Source organism: Coptis chinensis, chromosome 4 (genome assembly GCF_015680905.1).
Source record: "Coptis chinensis isolate HL-2020 chromosome 4, ASM1568090v1, whole genome shotgun sequence".
Lineage (NCBI taxonomy): Eukaryota > Viridiplantae > Streptophyta > Magnoliopsida > Ranunculales > Ranunculaceae > Coptis > Coptis chinensis.
In genome coordinates this window covers 97122373-97142383 of record NC_141459.1, presented here as the reverse complement: position 1 = coordinate 97142383, position 20011 = coordinate 97122373, and the positions used below count along the sequence as shown (strand labels likewise).

The window sequence follows — 20011 nt, the reverse complement described above, 5'->3', positions numbered from 1 at the left end:
ACGTGGAATGAATTTCGAGGCAGACACCTATCCCGATTCTACCGAAATTTCGGCAGAGTTTCCTTTGTTTGATCGACGTTCGTAAACCCTAAAACCTGTCATAACCTGTCATAAACCCTGGACATCTTATAATTCCCTTCCAACAACCATACATACATCCAACAACCATATATACTACACTTAACTCTAACTACTACAGGGATATGACGATATAACTACAAAACAAGAAGAACCGTTGCCAAATACGATTATTACATCAAAATGACCTAGCTCTCTATATATACAACAAAAGAAACTAGTCTCTTTCGATACAACCAAAGGAAAAGAGCTAGGCTCATTATATACAGCAAAAGAATAACCTAGGTCATCTCTATACAGTCCAAAATATAAACTTGACTCTGCCTCTCGTCAAGCATGGGGAAATCCTCCCAAATCCCCATAACCCTCCTCGCTAGGGTTAGGAAAAGCCTCCTCCGCAACTGGCTCGTCTGAAATGTTAGGTAGGATGAGCAAACAACTATGCCCAGTAGAAACGCACATAACCAATAATAGTTTACTTATAGAAAACATTTAAAACATGCAGGGTTTCTATAATAGTATTCAAATATTGTGACTATGTATATATACATCACTAACTAGCATAAATCATATCGGCATGCTTCATTGATATACAAAATATAGTTTTCACAATCAGCATACAACTATCGTGGGTCACGATCCTATTAGAATGGTGAGGGGTACGACCGGTACTCAACCCGATCCACAGTAATCTCGGTTCAAGATTTCCCAAAGTGAACCATGCACCGTTGTTTTCCCGATTTTACCGGCAGGGAGCTGAAATGCCGCTGTTGTGTTCAGACACACAAAATCCCCAAAGCTTTTAGGGCTCGGTGGGCCTCTCGCGGACCCACGACCCCATACGGGCCGTCACCTAACTTACGGTGGTCAACCGCTCGACGACCGCAGACCGCCAGATCCTCGACAAACATCCGTGAGTGGACTAAACTCTCACTCCTCGCCTAAACCTCATCGAGGTAACATGTAACCCCACTCAAGCTAATCACCATACAAATAAGGACACTACAAGCATGGTTATCTAGAAAAGTAGAAAAGGAATTCCCGGACTACATCCAAAGGATGCATCCCTTTAAAGGTGGCCCACCACCTCGAAAAGGTGTACACCACGCTGAATCCTAGAGAAATAACTGCCGCCTCCTGAAAATGCGACAACAGTTCCTTCTTTATAGAATTCACAGCCCTTTTCTAAATCCCCTCGATAAACATAGTAATATCTATATATATATATACTCAGATACCGATTGTTTTCAAATACTCTAGTTACATATCTAGTTTTTCTTTTAAAATCTGTTGATTATATAGGTGTGAGTTCCCCGGATTTCCGAATCGAAAGTAGAACAAACCTATGACTCCCAAACGGGCGGTAGTAGTAAATAACAACCGATGATTCCCTAAACGGCGAATCATCGTGAAATAACAAACCATTCCGGAAAAATCAAGAACCTCGCACCTAATTCCAAACAACCGGGAAATCCTTCCCCAGATTATAAAAATCCATCTCTCTCGCCTCCCCATCGAGACAAGAGACGCGAACCTTTCCCCAAAACCAGTTTTTCACTTTTAACAAAGAAAACAATCCCAACTACCCCCGATTTCACAAAACTCATTTCTTTTCACACAAAAGCTATCCATATACTTAATTCATATCGAGGAAAACTACAATGCAAAACATGAATATCATATATACATGCATGGTTGATAATGAAACTATTTCTTAACATTTTAAACAACTTAAATCATGCATGAAAATAAGCGGACTATATATTGGTATGTAGGTTCCTACCTTAGCAAGCTCCGCTCTCCCTCAAGCCCACTTAACCGATCGAGCCCGCTTAACCAATCCCTCAGATTTACTCCTACACATCATATATATATAAATACGCCGACCATTAGAAGTTATCAAACTAACGAGAATTTTATATACTGAACGTCGAAAAGAATCTCGACGCTAAGTATTTGGTTTCGGGGTAAAATTTTATCTCAATACTATCGCATCAGAGCTACAGCCATTTCTCGCATCGTTATTCTCGACGGTCTCTCTACGGGCTATTTCGACCATGGCAGCCCTCATATCGACGCCAATCCTATCACGCCTCAATTCAAATTCCAAATTTTAACTACAAACAAATTCCACTCTTCAATTCATATTTAATCCTATTCTACTAAGTGGGTGTTCTTTTTCACTCACTCGATACTCAACGTCTTAAAACAAGTGTGAACTAACATCAATGCTCTAAATTAGATTGAATATTTAAAATTCTTACCGAGTCGAAATAAAAATCGCTCCTAGCTTGTCGCTCCACCGATATCGCTTCGACTCATTCCTCTCCAAACCAAATTTTCATCATTCAACACCCAATTCCAATTATTATTATCATTTTTTTTTTCCAATACATCACAATCCCATCCAAATTTCAACACTCCAACCATAATAACTTCATCAAACAAAGTATAGAACTAGAGAATATCAAAATCTCTTACCAAATTAGTAAGAATGCTTCATTCCGCTTTCTTCTCGGCTGATTTCGCAAGCCATTCCTCTCCAAATAGCTATCACGAACCTAACAACCACCCAATTTTAATCATCCTTCATCAATACAACCAAATAGAATCGAAATCGAAGTTCAAATTATTTGATTGAGGCAAAACTAACTCACCTCTTATCTCGATTTCGCCCGTATGCTCAACCACTTCTACTCCAACCAAGCATCATGGAAGTATACACCCACCCCATTCAATATCTTCAAGAACACATCCAATCCATCAAAACGAAGTTTAAACTATCGATTGAAGCAATTTAAACTCACCCTAAGAAATACAAGGCATTGCGTGTGCTCACACAAATCCAATAATTTTTGAATTCCCACGCTTGGTTGAGTGTTGCTAAGGTTTGGGGGTTTCAATTCCTTGTTTGAATCACTGAATTTGGGGAAGAAGAGAGTCTCTCTCTCCTAGGTTTTTGAAAAGGGCGAAAATTGGGGAAGAAGGTGCGATTTTTTTTTTGGATTTCGCGAGTTTAGGTTTTCTTGTTGGATTTCATGATTTTTCGTTTTTTGGTTTCACGATTTCGTGGTTTCTATTTCGGTCGATATATTTGGGCCCAAGCCCAATATATCCTAATTAGCCTTAACGTCCTACTTAGACTCCTAACCCCACTAATTAATTTAGCGCCTTGATTATTTTTCGGCCCATCCCGCTAAATTTAGTCTTCTATATTCTATCTCACCGCAGGCTATACAATAACCTACCCATGCGTGTAAGCTGTTAACTCGTGCAAGATTCGCACGCAGAAAAACCGCTAACCGGCATTTTGTCAAATTTTCACCTATGGTCGCTTACCTAACGTGACTTATGAGTCGGAGTTAAGTTTTCTTAAGTTACGCACGTTTGAAAAATAAACCCGACAACCAATTTACATAACCGACCCTAGAGTTGATATGAAATTTACAAAATTACCCTTAATAATATTTCAGACCTTTACATCCTACCCTCCTTAAAAGAAAATTTCGCCCCTCGAAATTAAATCATACCTTAGTCCTCGAACAATTCGATATTGTTGCCTCATATCGGCTTTTTCTCCCATGTTGCTTCCTCCACGCCAGGATTTCTCCATAAGACCTTTACCAATGGAATGACCTTGACCTCAATCTCTTCTCTCTCGCATCTAGGATCTGAACCGCCCTTCCGATAGGTAATGTCTTCTTCCAACTCCAACGATTCCAAATCGACAACATGTAGTGGATCCGCTCATACTTGCGTAGCATCGAGATATGGAACACGCTATGAACACGCGATAACCTTTTCGTAGCTCGAGCTTATAAGCTAGCTCGTAGATCTTCCTCAATAATCGAATGGTCCCACATATCTAGGTGCAAGTTTCCCTTTCATCCCTAATCTCTCAATTCCCTTCTTCGAGATATACTTTTCAAGAAATACCCCTGCCGCCTTCATAAAATTCCAAGGGACGCCTACGCCTTATCCGCATAGCTTTTCTCGACGACTGGGCTGTGAGCAACCGATTCAGATCACTCTAATCTTCTCGGTGGTGTCACTAACCATCTCGCCCCAACATAATACTATCTCCTGGTTTCAGTCCAACAGAGAGGTGTTCTCGCAAGGTCCGCCATACAACGCTTCAAACGGAGCCATACCAATACTAGATTGGTAACGTTATTGTAAGCAAACTCAGCCAATGCCAAATGAGTCTTCCAACTACCCCCAAAATCAAGCACGCAAGCCCAAGCATATCCTCTATGATTTGATGACTCTTTCCGATTGCCCATCGGTTCATGGATGAAATGTTGTAGATCAATTTCAGTTTGGTCCCCAATTCCCTTTGAAGACTTCTCCAAAATGAACCGTAAATTGAGTACCTCTATCTGAAATTATAGAGAGCGGTGCCCCATGCAACCTCAAAGACATCCGACATGTAGATCCTACTTAGCTTTTCAGCAGAGTAAGTAGTCTTAATGTATGAAATGGGCAGACTTGGTCAGTCCTATCAACAATGACCCATATAGAATCCATTCCCTCATCGGGTCCCTGTAACCCGGATACAAAATCCATGGTTATATTTTCCCACTTCCATTCCGAATCTCCAGAGGTTTAAGAAGACCAGTGGTCTATGGTGTTCAAATTTCACTGCTGGCATGTGGCACACTTCTTAACATATTCTCGCAATGTGTCGCCATGCCCGCCACCAAAACCCGACGACGTAGATCTCAGTACATTTTGGTACCGCCAGATGAATGGTATACTTCGATCTATGGGCTTCACTCAAGATATTATTCCGCAAAAGAGTGATCAAAAGGTACCCAAATTCTTCCTCCTCTCGAATCGATGCTTCCATCTCCGGATTTTTCCCAATCAACATCCTCAAAGATTATCCACATATCCTCGGTACCTAGGTCCATCCCTCGATGTATTCTCGAGCATCCACAATCTCCCCGAACCAAGGTGTTTTCTGCCACATCACCATCCGTAGGCAAAATAACAAAGACTTATGAGGATCTCCACCTCCATTTCCCCGTGATCTCAAACCATAAGAAGCAGCAGACTCCAAAGAATTGCCACTCCTTCATCATCATCCGAGCACACGCACATGTTCTCGCTTCCTACTCAATGCATCGGCAACTACATTTGCTTTTACCCGATGGTATTGCAATGTGAATGTATAGTCCTCCATGTACTCAACCCATCTCCTCTCGCCTCATATTCAAATCTTTCTCATGGAACAAGTACTTGAGACTCTTGTGATCCGAGAATATCTCAAACTTCTCACCATACACATAATGCCTCCATATCTTTAGAGCATGAATGATCGCCGCTAACTCCAAGTCATGAGTAGGATAATTCTTCTCATGGGCATTCAATTGTCTAGACGATACGCTTATCACTTGGCCTTCTTGCATTAAGACACATCCTAACCCGTGTTAGAGGCATCGATAAATCACATAGCTCTTTCTCCGATCCGAATAGTCAAAATCCTGGCGCTACTATCAATCGCTTTTAGCTTCTTGAAAGCTTTTTCGCATGCCTCCGGCCCATTCAAACTTCACATCCTTCGTGGTCAATCTAGTTAAGGACGACGCTATGCTAGAGAATCCTTCTACAAAACGACGGTAATAACCTCGCCAATCCCAAGAAACTTCCCGATTTCCGTCGACGACGCCGGTCTCGCCAATTATTCATCGCTTCTATCTTTGAACGATCAACTTTGATTCCATTCTCGATACAACATGCCCTAAGAACCTCATTTCATTCAACCGTAACTCACACTTGCTGAACTTGGCATAAAGTCGATGATCAACTAATGTTTGGAAGACAATCCTCAAGTGTTCCTTGTGTTTCATCCTTAGTCTTGAATAAAAATCAAGATGTCATCTATGAATACAATAACAAATTGATCTAGGTATTTCCACATCACTCGGTGCATGAGATCCATAAATGCAGCCGAGCATTGGTCAATCCAAATGGTAACACCAAAACTCAAAATGCCCTAGCCGTGGTGCGGAAAGTCGTTTTCTCAGATATCTTCTTCCCTAATTCTCATCCGATGGTAGCCTCGTTTCGAGATCTATCTTCGAGAAATACTTGGCACCCCTTAACCGATCGAACAAGTCATTAATCCTAGGCAACGGATATTTGTTCTTGATAGTCACATTATTCACCCGATAATCCACACATAGCCGAAATGACCCATCCTTTCTTCTTCACAAATAACACCGTGCTCCCCAAGGTGACCGGCTTTCCTTTATAAACCCCAATCTTTTCAATTCATCTAATTGGGACTTGAGTTCTCTCATTTCGGAGGAGCCATTCGATAAGGAATCATCGAAATAGGCGACGCTCCCAGATTAGATCTATTACAAAATCTATCTCACGCCAGTGGAGGCAATCCCGCAATGCATCCGGGAACACCACGCAAACTCACTAACTACAGGAACAAGCTCGAAGATTCAACTTCGCCCTCGAGACTAAGACCAGCTAACAATCCAGATCTATCATACTTGAAATCAGACTTGGCCTTCACCACTGAGATACCAGATTTCTAATCCCCAAACACAACCTCAGTCGTCCCCAGATTTGCCGCCACTGCTTTGGCAAAACAATCTACATGGGCATGATACTTCCCTAACAAATCCATCCCTACGATGACATCGAAATCTTTTAGGTCCATCACCGCTAGATCGACTATCATCTCCCCTATCACCTATCTTTATCACACAATGGTGACAAACTTCAAAGAACATAGTTTTCTTTCCTAGAGGAGTAGATAGAATAAGCTTCCTCCCGTATTAACTACATCCAAACCAAGAATCTCCACCATATTTTTAGCAATGAATGAATGAGTAGCACCCGTGATCAAACAAAACATGCACCTTATGAGTAAACAAACATATCATACCTTCCACCACTTGATCGGTGAGCTGATATCTGCCCCCCCATAGCATTATATACCGTGGGTTTCCTCTTGAACGGATGCAGATCCACAACTTCTTCCCTCCGCACTAGATAATACACCTTGCCCTGCGGGTCTCGCTCCACCCTCGGTGGACTTGGGACAAACCGCTTGATATGCCCAAATTCACCGCAACCATAGCAAACCACACTCTCTCCCCCCGACCGTGGTGCTCTGGGTATTACAGATTGCAATCTAGCTCTCGACCCGAGGCCTCAAATTCTGCACCGGTGCTCGTCCGAGAAGGAGCAGTGTACCCTCGGTGGCCTCTCGTGGATCCACTCCATCGGTCTCAAATCGGTAGACTCTCGGCCGGCCGGCCTAACCACATTCAAACCCCTCGTGGTACCGGGTGCCCTCCACTGTGGGTGCTCGGCCAAAGATCGCCTATACATCTGTTGGACACTCAACCACTACCTTGGTAAACTGCGCTCTTTCCCCGTATCCCGCCTACCCCCCGAATGCCGACCGCCTTACCCTTCCAACCTCTTTGCCCTCAGAAGAATAACCGATCATCAACTCTTTCAATGCCTTGAGCTCTTCTCACAAATTTCCTCGATAAGTATCGATCCAAGGACCGACATCTTGCTCTCGCGATATACGGTTTTAAACCCGCAATGAACTTCCTCGCCTTAGCTTTTTCCGTGGAAATCCATCTCCTTCCCATATCGCGGAAAGAACGTTGAATTCTCTTCATAATCGCCCCATCGGCCATGTTTCCTTTGTTCTAACTTGAGGAATTCCATTCGCTTCTTATCTCTCGCACCCTCGAACATACCTCAAAAGGAAGAGTTCCTCAAACTTAGCCCAACTCATAGGAAATGTCTCACATCCTTAACACCGATCCACCGTGTTTGGCTTCACCTCTAAGCATGAAGGCAGCAAAGTAACCCGCTCCAAGATCAAGATACATCATGGAGTCCAAAGATACTAGACATGTCTAACAACCCAGCCTTCGGCTACTTTAACCTCGTAAGACCCCACAAATTCAGTGGACGAAATCGATGAAATTTGCCAGCGAAAACCCCGATTGACTTTGCAATCAGTGGTCTCAACTCCTCAACTCTCACCGTGGTTGGGGATGCTACCTCCGTGTTACACCGTGGAATAACAAATGATGTCGAGGAAGAGGTTGGGGCTCGCTCCGACTAGCCCTCAAACTTTCGATCTCAGCCATCTCATTTTGTGCTTGAGCCATTTGATTCATCATGAGAGGAGCCTATCCATTCGGTCCCTCCCAACCACGATCCGGTGAGCATCATCACCACTAGTACTTTCCGGATCCATGGTGACTATTCCGCACATACACAAAGAGCCAACTCAACAGTATGATACATTAGAGAGAGAGTTCTCAAAATTATGCAAGAGCATAGGTCATTCTATGGAATTCACATGCATAGAATGAGCGCTGAGTAGAATTTCAAAAAATGAGCGCAGTCGCTAGTAAGTAAGTTAGGGCAAAGTCGCTACCGCACCTCGAAATGAAAATTCACTCCGACCTAATGGTGTCCGATTCGTCAAAACTTTCGACACGTCTCCACACTCTCTAGGACACAACTACCCGACGACGCCTCGACATTGCTAAACTAGTATTAACGCTTAACGCATTAACTAGGGGTAGTGTATCTAGGGTTTATCGGTTCCGATGAAACTTTAGAACGCTGTCGCGATCGAAGTCCCCACTACAGCTCCCGCACGGATCTAATAGTGGACGCCTCGATACCATGTTTTTCTGCCACGCCCGAGACCCAACACACATCCCGAGGACGGGAATGAATCTCGAGGCGCGCATTACCTATCCCGATTCTACCGAATTTCGGCAGAAGTTTCCTTTGTTTGATCGACGCTCAGAAAACCAAAAAACCGTCATAACCTCGTCATAAACCCCGACATCTTATAATTCCCTTCCAACAACCATACATACATCCAACAACCATATATACTACACTTAACTCTAACTACTACAGGGATATGACGATATAACTACAAAACAAGAAGAAACCATTTGCCAAATCACGATTATTACATCAAAATGACCTAGCTTCTCTATATATACAACAAAAAGAAACTAGTCTCTTTCTCGATACAACCAAAGGAAAAAGAGCTAGGCTCATTATATACAAAGAAAAGAATAACCTAGGTCATCTCTATATACAAAATCCAAAAATATAAACTTGACTCGCCTCGCCAAGCATCAAGGGGGAAATCCTCCCAAATCCCCATAACCCCTCCTCTAGGGTTAGGAAAAGCCTCCTCCAAGAATCGCTCGTCTCAAATGTTAGGTAGGATGAGCAAACAACTATGCCCAAGAGAAACGCATTAAACCAATAATAGTTTACTTATAGAAAACATTTAAAACATGCAGGGGTTTCTATAATAGTATTCAAATATTGTGACTATGTATATATACATCACTAACTAACATAAATCATATCGGCATGCTTCATTGATATACAAAATATAGTTTTCACAATCATCATACAACTATCGTGGGTCACGATCCTATTAGAATGGTGTAGGGTACGACCGGGTATTCGGCCCATCCGCCACAGTAATCTCGCCCAAGATTCCCAAAGTGAACCATGCACCGTTGTTTTCCCCGATTTTACCGGGCAGGGAGATGAAATGCCGCTGTGTGGTTCGACACACAAAAATCCCCAAAGCTTTTAGGGCTCGGTGGGCCCTGTGACCACGACCCCCATACATGGCCGTCACCTAACTTACGGTGGTCAACCGCTCGACGACCGCAGATCGCCAGATCCTCGACAAACATCCAGAGTGGACTAAACTCTCACTCCTCGCCTAAACCTCATCGAGGTAACATGTAACCCCCACTCAAGCTAATCACCATACAAATGGACACTCATAAGCATGGTTATCTAGAAAAGTAGAAAAGGAATTCCCGGACTACATCCAGGTGATGCATCCCTTTAAAGGTGGCCCACCACCTCGAAGGTGTACACCACAGTTGAATCCTAGAGCTTAACCGGCCGCCTCCTCGAAATGCGACAACAGTTCCTTCTTTATAGAATTCACGCCTTTTCTAAATCCCTCGTGATAAACATAGTAATATCTATATATATATATATACTCAGTATAACCGATTGTTTTCAAATACTCTAGTTACATATCTAGTTTTTCTTTTAAAACTGTTGATTATATAGGTGTGAGTTCCTGGATTTCCTAAATCGAGTAGAACAACCTATGACTCCCAAACGGGCCACTCATAGTAAATAACAACCGATGATTCCCAAACGGCGAATCATCGTAAATAACACAACCATTCCGGGAAAAAATCAAGAACCTCGCACCTAATTCCAAACAACCGGGAAATCCTTCCCCCGCATTACAAAATCCATCTCTGTCTCCTTACTGAGACAAGAGACGCGAACCTTTCCCCAAAACCAGTTTTTCACTTTTAACAAAGAAAACAATCCCAACTACCCCGATTTCACAAACTCATTTCTTTTCACACAAAAGCTATCCATATACTTAATTCATATCGAGGAAACTACAATGCAAAAACATGAATATCATATATACATGCATGGTTGATACGCAAACTATTTCTTAACATTTTAAACAACTTAAATCATGCATGAAAATAAGCAGACTATATATTGGTATGTAGGTTCCTACCTTAGCAAGCTCCGTTCTCCTCAAGCCCACTTAACCGAATCGAGCCCGCTTTAACCTAATCCCTCAGATTTACTCCTACACATCATATATATATATATCGCCGACCATTAGAAGTTATCAAACTAACGAGAATTCTTATATACGAACGTCGAAAAGAATCTCGACGCTAAGTATTTGGTTTCGTAAATTTTATCTCACTATACCGCATCAGAGCTACAGCCATTTTCACATTGTTACTCTTTCGGCCCTCTACTACGCTATTTCGGCCATGGCAGGCCCTCATATCGACGCCAATCCTATCCCCTCTCAATTCAAATTCAAAATTTCAACTACAAACAAATTCCACTCTTCAATTCGCATTTAATCCAATTCTACTAAGTGGTTGTTCTTTCTCACTCACTCGATACTCAACGTGCTCGTAAACAAGTGTGAACTAACATCAATGCTCTAAATTAGATTGAATATTTAAAATTCTTACCGAGTCAGCAACCAAAATCGCTCCTAGCTTGTTGCTCCACCGATATCGCTCAACTCATTCCTCTCCAAACCAGCTACTGCCGACATTCAACACCCAATTCCAATTATTATTATCATTTTTTTCCAATACATCACAATCCCATCCAAATTTCAACACTCCAACCATAATAACTTCATCAAACAGAGTATAGAACTAGAGAATATCAAAATCTCTTACCAAATTAGTAAGAATGCTTCATTCCGCTTTCTTCTCGGCTGATTTCATCAAGCCATTCCTCTCCAAATAGCTACTGTCGACCTAACAACCACCCAATTTTAATCATCCTTCATCAATACAACCAAATAGAACGAAATCGAGTTCAAATTATTTGATTGAGGCAAAACTAACTCACCTCTTATCTCGATTTAAACGCGGTATGCTCTCGAATTCACTTCTACTCCAACTCAAGCATTTGAAAGTATACACCCACCCCATTCAATATCTTCAGTAACACATCCAATCCATCAAAACGAGTTTAAACTATCGATTGAAGCAATTTAAACTCACCCGGCAGCGGCGGCAGCGGCGGTACGACACAAATCCAATAATTTTTGAATTCCCACGCTTGGTTGAGTGTTGCTAAGGTTTGGGGGTTTCAATTCCTTGTTTGAATCACTGAATTTGGGGAAGAAGAGAGTTTCTCTCTCCTAGGGTTTTTGAAAGGGCGAAAATTGGGGAAGAAGGTGCGATTTTTTTTTGGATTTCGCGAGTTTCGTTTTTTACTGTTGGATTTCGCGATTTTCGTTATTTTGGTTTCACGATTTCGTGGTTTCTATTTCGGCCGATATATTTGGGCCCAAGCCCAATATATCCTAATTAGCCTTAACGTCCTACTTAGACTCCTACCCCCACTAATTCGACTTAGCGTCTTGATTATTTTTCGGCCCATCCCGCTAAATTTAGTCTTCTATATTCTATCTCACCGCAGGCTATACAATAACCTACCCATGCGTGTAAGCTGTTAACTCGTGCAAGATTCGCACGCAGAAAAACCGCTAACCGGCATTTTGTCAAATTTTCGCCTATGGTCGCTTACCTAACGTGACTTATGAGTCGGAGTTAAGTTTTCTTAAGTTACGCACGTTTGAAAAATAAACCCGACAACCAATTTACATAACCGACCCTAGAGTTGATATGAAATTTACAAAATTACCCTTAATAATATTTCAGACCTTTACAAATAGTTAACATATTGGATCGTGGTGATCAAATATATAAATTTGTGCTTCTACTGTAGAACGCTACTCTAAGTGCCATATTACTTGGTGGGAGCATTTGCCAGCTTGAAGTGGTATGCAGTTCTTTAGGCTTCTTCCCTTCTTTTCTGACCAACAATATATTTGTCATTTTTTCTTTACCATGTATATCGCCATTGTCAACGAGCGTGCCCAAAAGGCTAGTAAGTGTAATGGTTTTAGAGCATCTCTAGGTGGTGGTAGCATACTCTTCAAATTTGAAGAATGCGACCACAGAATCTGGTAGCAAATTTCGACCAACTCTAGGTGGTCACAAATTCGTGGTCGCAAAATTCATTGGAGATGACCATCGCGACATTATTAGAACCGCACGCGCCAAGATCATCAACTCGTAGCGACATTACAACTGTCGCCCCCAAGTTCAAAAAAAAACTCACACGACATTCCCACTGTCGCACCAAATTGAAAAAGTAAAAAAAAAAAATAACTTGTGCGACATTAGTAGTGGCGCGCGCCAGTACTACTGGCGCGTGGTGTTGGTCAAAATCAAAAAAAAACTTGGGGCGACATTAGTATCGGCGCTACGACATTACTATTAATGTCGCTCCGCGATCCGCATCCAAACCTCCGTTTTGGCGAACAAGAATGCGCAACGACAAAGTCGCGACCATGAATGAGGCCACCTAGAGATGGAATTCCGAGAAATTCCGAATTTTTTCTTCAAATATGAAGGATTTGACAGGTTATACTACCACCCATCTCTAGGTGGTGGTAGCATACTCTTCAAATTTGAAGAATGCTACCACAGAATCTGATAGCAAATTTCGACCAACTCTAGGTGGTCGCAAATTCGCGGTCGCAAAATTCATTGGGGACCCACCTGCGCGACATTAGTACTGGCGCGCGTCAGTATCACTGTCGCCCATGTATAATTTGAAAACAATTTGAAAACAACCCACACGACATTAGGGTGGCGCCGCCGTAAAAAAAAACCCTACGCGACATTAGAATGGCGCCATGACAAGGTAACCGGGCGTGCGTCTTCGGTCAAAGTCAAAAAGTTGTTGGGCATTTTTAATGGCGCGACGATTTACTAATGTCGCGCAAGATCCGCATCCAAATTGCCAAATTTGCGAACAAGAATCGCGAACAAGCGGTGATGCGACCACCTAATCACGACCACCTAGAGTTGGAATTCCGGGAAATTCCGACGCATTTCTTCAAATTTGAAGAATGCGACCATGGATACGTCCACCTAGAGATGCTCTTACATTATAAAATGTGTTACTTGGTACATAAGTGTAAGTTACATTTTTTTTTTCTCTGGGTAAAGAATGTAAGATAATTCTATTTAGGGGTGCAAGTGGATATCCAAATATTCGAATCCGATTCAAATTCGTATTCGAAAAATTGGATATTATCCGAAAATTTCGGATTCAATTGGTTCGGATATTTTTTATGTCCGGGCGGTTTTCGGATAATGGATTCGATATCGCCATATCCGCGATCCGATAATATCCGATCCGATTTAAAAAATTAATAGTTATTATATATAATTAATTTATTCATTTTTTATTGTATAAAATATTATATAAAATCATAAACTAATAATATAAAACTATAATAACAAAATAATAATAATAAATAGCAAATATATATATTTATACTAGTTTTTATAGTGGTAAAATGAATTATTTAAAGCAAATAAAATTTTAATTAATTTTAATTTTCGGATCGGATATTATCCGATATCCGTTTCGGATATCCGAAATCATATTCGGATAAATTTTTTAATATCCATCGGATTCGGATTCGGATATCGGTATAAATTTTCGGATTCGGATTCGGATACAGTCTCATATCCGCATTCCAACCTATCCGTTTGCACCCCTAATTCTATTGCATGATTTTAGACATTTAAAGATTTTTGTTTAATCCCAAAGTGCCTTTACTGGAATCGAGAGAATAGCCCGTGCAATTTAATCCCGGGTCTGACGCGCGTGCATAATTGCTAGTTTGAATAAAAACTTCGTGATTGGTCTTTCGGTCTTCAATTGGCTCACTTTGAAAATGTAATTCCTTACCTGTTCCAATATGCCTATTGGTCTTCTGCTGCGTATCAGCATACTATAAATGGATAACCCTCAAACCTTTCAGTTCACAGTTCACACTCTTTTATTTGTTTCTTTGGTATATTGGAAAGACATGGCGCTGTACTGTTCCTCAGACGAAGAAGATGGCAATGATGTATGCATACCACACTTTCTCTTTTGTCAGTTACTGTTAATTCATAACTCTCCCATAACTTCTTAGTGCTTGAATTTGATTATTTTTATTGCACTTTCATCTTTGAAGTTGTTGTGTTGGAGTCAGTGAAACTAACTTATAAAGCAGTAGTTAGATAGGTTCTTGAAGCTATTTGTGTAATCTGATCGTCGTTATGTTGTCTTCATAATATACGGCATGAGCTCTACACAGCAATTTCGTTTAAGCACAACTGTACAAGGTTAGATGACGGGGTAGAAAAACTCGATCTTAACTCATACTTTGTCCTTGCTTCCAATTTTGGTTTACATAGTTGCCAGAAGTTAAGTTATAATATTATCATAATAACAATTTGAGGTCACTGCTTGTTATAATGAAAAATAAGTTAAGGGGTAGATTTTCTTCATCCCTGTACTCACTATTTTGTCTGCAGTGTACTTGAATCTTAATACCCTTTAACCATAGGATTTTATATCTATTGAATTTTGCACTTAGCTGCTATTTGATCTCCTTGTCGGCTTATGGAGTGGGGAATTAGTTATTGTAGGTGTACTTCTCATATCGAATGCATTTACTTCACTAACAAATATTATGTTTTACCATTTTCATTTCAGACAATCTACGTGAAGCTAGTGTCAACTGTCGCGATTAAAACGAGTAGACTTGACACAATTGGGGATGTCAAAGGTATTGTCTACGACTTTGAGGGATATAACGATTACCAGACCAAGCTTTTGTATGCTGGAGAAGTCCTTGAAGATCATAAGGAATTGCAAGAGTATGGCATAAGTAGCGACTCTACCATCTACATGATAAGCCATTCTTCTGAAAAAATACCTATATATATATCGCTTCCGTGGATTACAGCTTTAGTTACAATCAATGTGAATGAATGGGACACTATCAAAGATGTCAAAGCCAGTATTGAGATTAAGGAAGGATGCCTTAGTGAGGGATTTACTCTCGTTTACAATGGTGAACATCTCACTGATGCCAAACCTTTGGCCGCTTATGATATTCATTGTAATTCCATTCTGAATGCAATTGATAATGCGAGTGCTATATCTACAGTTTTTGTTCTCACCCCAACTGGAAAAACTCTTGAAATGGATGTGAGGCTATCTTATACTGTCGAGGAAGTGAAGGACATGATAAAGAGTATGGTGGATGTCCCGGAACGTCACTCGCTAAGGCTGTACTTGGATACGAGGCATTTGGACGATATGAATATGTTGGCAGATTATGAAATTCAGAATGAAGCCAAATTGCATCTTATGTTTATTCCTTTTTATTGCGGCAAGGTTATACATGTGAGGATACTGAACGGTAAGACTATCAGGGTCGAGGTGAGCGGTTATGATACTATTGAAAATGTAAAGAAGAAAATTCAAGAGAAGGAAGATATACCAATACACAAGATGGTGCTCATTTTTTCAAGGAAAAAGCTCGAGGATGGCTTTACACTTGAAAAATACGACATCAAAGACGAATCAATCCTACTTCTTATGCTTACGAAAGGTGGTAAATGCTAATTTTCTTGTTGAGGGATGGTCTGTAACCATTGTAAACTGAATATATCCTTCTAATTGTCAGGATAGATATTATGTTCTCCTATTTATTGTGAATGACTTCAATTTTGTTACTGACAAGAAATTGATTTACTTGCAATTTGAATTTGTTTTCTGAATTAAAAACGACTTGAAATTTTCTTTGCTCCAATTGGAATATACAATGTCAACTATTTCTGAAACAGTTAAGTTAGCTTGCTGAAATGAAATTGTTGATTGAAATAATTTCATTTTCCTAAACCTACGATCCTAGTGTCCAAAATAAGCTGTTTTTTCTCTTTCTCTTTTTTTGTTTTGGTTTTCGATGATTGAAATTTTTTCTGATAAAAATGAAAATACAAAATGGGCTAAACAAGCATCTACAAGGGTGCCAAGAGCCCAAGACAATCCTTCTAGGAAAGTCTAAAAGAATAAATGTCTTCTTTTTTCGCCGTAGTTCCATCAGTTCATTGATTTGATAAATTAAGAAGCAATTGATTTATCAACAAGACAACAACTCATAAATTATATTACAACCTTGCTTCTGATTCTTCTTGTCCTCATTAACTGTGTAAGCCTGTAAGGCCCATGTTGCCTAGGTAGCCTGTTCTTTCTTTCCAGGTTGAGTCCAAGGGGAAGGCAGAGCAAGCTGAGTACCAGGAGCGTGTTTTTTTACCTGTGGTTTAACTGGAGGAGTCTCCTTTGTATCTGCACTTTTGGGTCTGAATTACATGGAGGAGTCTCGTTTTTATCTACATTTTCAAAATCTGGAGGTCTATCGGTTGAGAAACTTCCATGGGAAAGGGTACACAATTGGTCTTGGTGCAACAGAGGTCTTACAAATGAGTTAGTGGAATTTGTGACTGTTGATGCCCATGCTACCTGTGTTGTGGGGGAGAAGCTGATGCGTCGAGAGAAGGAACTTTGGTTTTGCAGAAGTGTGAAATGCTTCGATTCATGTCCTCAGTGTTTTTCTTTCGGCTTATGACTCAATCATTTAATCTTCTGACTCGATTGAGGAACTTTTAGAAATAGTTTTGAACGTACTTCATCAGACGTCTTTTGATGTAATACTTTGTCAGTCATCACCATGGCTAAAACTCCTAAAAGTAATTATCATTTGGTTCTAACACAATTTTCTGTATAGTACTATAGAATGATACTGGGAGTCAGCGCTAGAGATCTGATTTTAGCGAGCACAAATAAAAGCGTCATTTGAAATCTTACTATGCTAAATCAAACTCTTATACATAACTAAAAGTGCATGCGGACATGATTAAAATGTTACCAACACGGGGCGCAGTTGGGGCCATTTGTTTTTGCCTCCTAGGAGTAGGACCTTGAGGTTTTATAATTTCTTATAAGATTGGGCCCAGTGATTTTGGACATTTTTTTTATTTGTTTTTTGCCTCTTAGAAGATGTATTCTACTAGAAATGTCTTATAAGAGACTCCACCCTATAAGCATCTCAAAATTTTGATCTACTTCAATTATATAAGTCTTATAAACTCAAAAAATGACTCAAACACCCCCATCCATATACCCCTAGTTTCATTTCTCTCTTTTTCTCTTTTCATTATCTTTTTCTCCAAATAACTCCATTGTCCTAGCTGCCGCCACCACCACCACCACCACCAAACTATTAAAACCATTACCACCATTGCCGTCACTCCCACTACCACCACCATCATCACCTCCACCATCACTATCACCGTACTATTAAAATTATCACCACCACCACCACCACTTCCACTACCACCACCATCACTACCACCATGCTATTAAGACCAATACCATCACCACCACTATCACTACCACTACCACTATCACTGTACTATTAAGACTATCACTACCACCACCACTACTACCGTGCTATTAAGACATCTACCATTTCTACTACTACCACAACTACCGCGCTATTAAGATATTCACCACTTCTACTACCATTACCACCACCGTGCTATCAAAACCAATATCATCACCTCCACTACCACCACCACCGTGCTATTAAGACCACTGCCACTACCAACCACCACTGCCAATTAAAGTAGTTTCCTAAAATTGATATTCTAATTATCAAAATTGATTTGAAATTGAAAATCAAATTATACGCTTGTTTCAAATTAATCTATTCAAGTTAAATGTGATCTAAAGAAGGGTTATATTTGTCAAATAACCATGTATAAGATGTTATGTAATTGTTTTTTCTATTTTTACAAGTGCTTATAAGAGGAACTTAAATTGAAAAACAAACCACTTTATAAGACCATCTTATAAAACCCTCTTATAACACATGGTCTTATAAGACCCTCTTATAACTTAACCCAAAAAAACAAATAGCCCTTTAGTATATGTCTCGGGTTGCCTGATATTGGCATCTCTCACATACAATGTGGTAAACTGGTTTATACTGAACTCTTTTATGAATTCTGTAGAACTTATGGCATCAAACAATCTCCAATTTACCCAATAATCTAAAGTAGTCTCGACAATACTGACATTGTTCTTAGATAAGCATTCCTAAACTTGTAACTACTAAATTATGCTGATGGATAAAATAAGCAACCAGTTGGTGCAATCGTTGTACACGTCCATCTCCCAAATTCTGTTAACACTTTACACCCTCTTAAATCATATATCTGTTGGGATATTTGGCCTTTACAAAGCCAATGAACGTTTATTGATTATACATGATGATGTTTAATTAAATACATGAATCTTATTATTATGCATATGGGTGCACTAATATCAAATGATGAAACCATAAGCTCCATAGGTAATAGAATTAGAACAATCAAGCATATGAAGAGTCATGTGCGGGAGATTTGATTGTATCTATTTACCTAGAATACTCCGCGATTAGGGGTGAAGTCGGACGCTTCACTTATAAGACTATAATATACATAATTGCTATATGATAGGATGATGATATCTCAATCATTTGAGTATGACTCTAAGTTTGTATATTGGTGTAGTCACATGACTGACACTGAGGGGATCAAAGTGAGAACACACTATAAATTCACTGTTAAGGTTAGTGTGCAAATCTCAATCTACCAATTAATCCCTAGACTTGAAGAATTGTGAAAATTCATTGTGTCTCAAATTTATTACTTTGAGACGTTAAAAAGTAATGTCTATTCATAGACTAGACTTAACGTTTTGGGTAATAAATGTAGGACATCTTGAATCACGAATTCTAATAAAGGATCCACCACTCTACGGAGTTATATATTAGGAAATTGTGACATAACTAATTGAGCTCAAACCCGGCCGGTATAAGAAATATTTTCTTAATGCTCAATTGATGTTAAATGTCAAATTGGATCAATTAGACATGGGTGTGACAGTGAAGAACAAATTCCCAATGGTCTAATTGTGAATACAAGATTGGTGGAGGGACTTAGATATAATTAATGGTAGGAAAGGACTTTCTTGAAAGTTCCAAGGGCCTTATTGTAAATATGGATTTGTTAATGGGCACTTTCCATATTAAAGAGATATATATATTAAAAGGGTTTTAATATATCAAGTACAAGTACTTGTATGACAAGGACTTGTCTTCTTAAGATAAGACTAGCTTGGAATCCTAAGTGGATCCCACTACACACACATCTACGTATTCTCAAAGTTTAACATATAAGAGAATGACTTTTTAGAAAAGGGACCATTAGTCTTTCCGGAAAAGTCAACTAAAAGTAGGAGAAAAGCAAAAGTGTTTTGTGTGGTGTGTTGTGTGGTGAATACTACTTAGAAAGTCAAGACTACGTGATTTGGATCACTTTGGAAAGTTTCTATTCTTGTCAAT

The 20011-nt window shown here is 40.0% G+C and overlaps 1 protein-coding gene and 1 long non-coding RNA gene across 2 annotated transcripts; one reads left to right on the top strand and one right to left on the bottom strand.

The window, feature by feature from the left end:
* Positions 1–106: 106 nt before the first annotated feature.
* Positions 107–10729, bottom strand: LOC147505990 (uncharacterized). The gene is made up of 2 exons (XR_015193549.1): positions 10679–10729; positions 107–488 (listed from the first exon to the last, which is right to left on the bottom strand). It is a non-coding gene; the product is annotated as an uncharacterized LOC147505990 (long non-coding RNA).
* Positions 10730–14379: 3650 nt separating this feature from the next.
* On the top strand, positions 14380–16330 carry LOC147505989 (uncharacterized). Its single transcript, XM_086558351.1, has 2 exons — positions 14380–14638; positions 15271–16330. The coding sequence occupies exons 1-2, from the start codon at positions 14525–14527 to the stop codon at positions 16186–16188; spliced, it is 1032 nt and encodes a 343-aa protein (XP_086414477.1). The 5' UTR covers positions 14380–14524; the 3' UTR covers positions 16189–16330.
* Positions 16331–20011: the final 3681 nt, after the last annotated feature.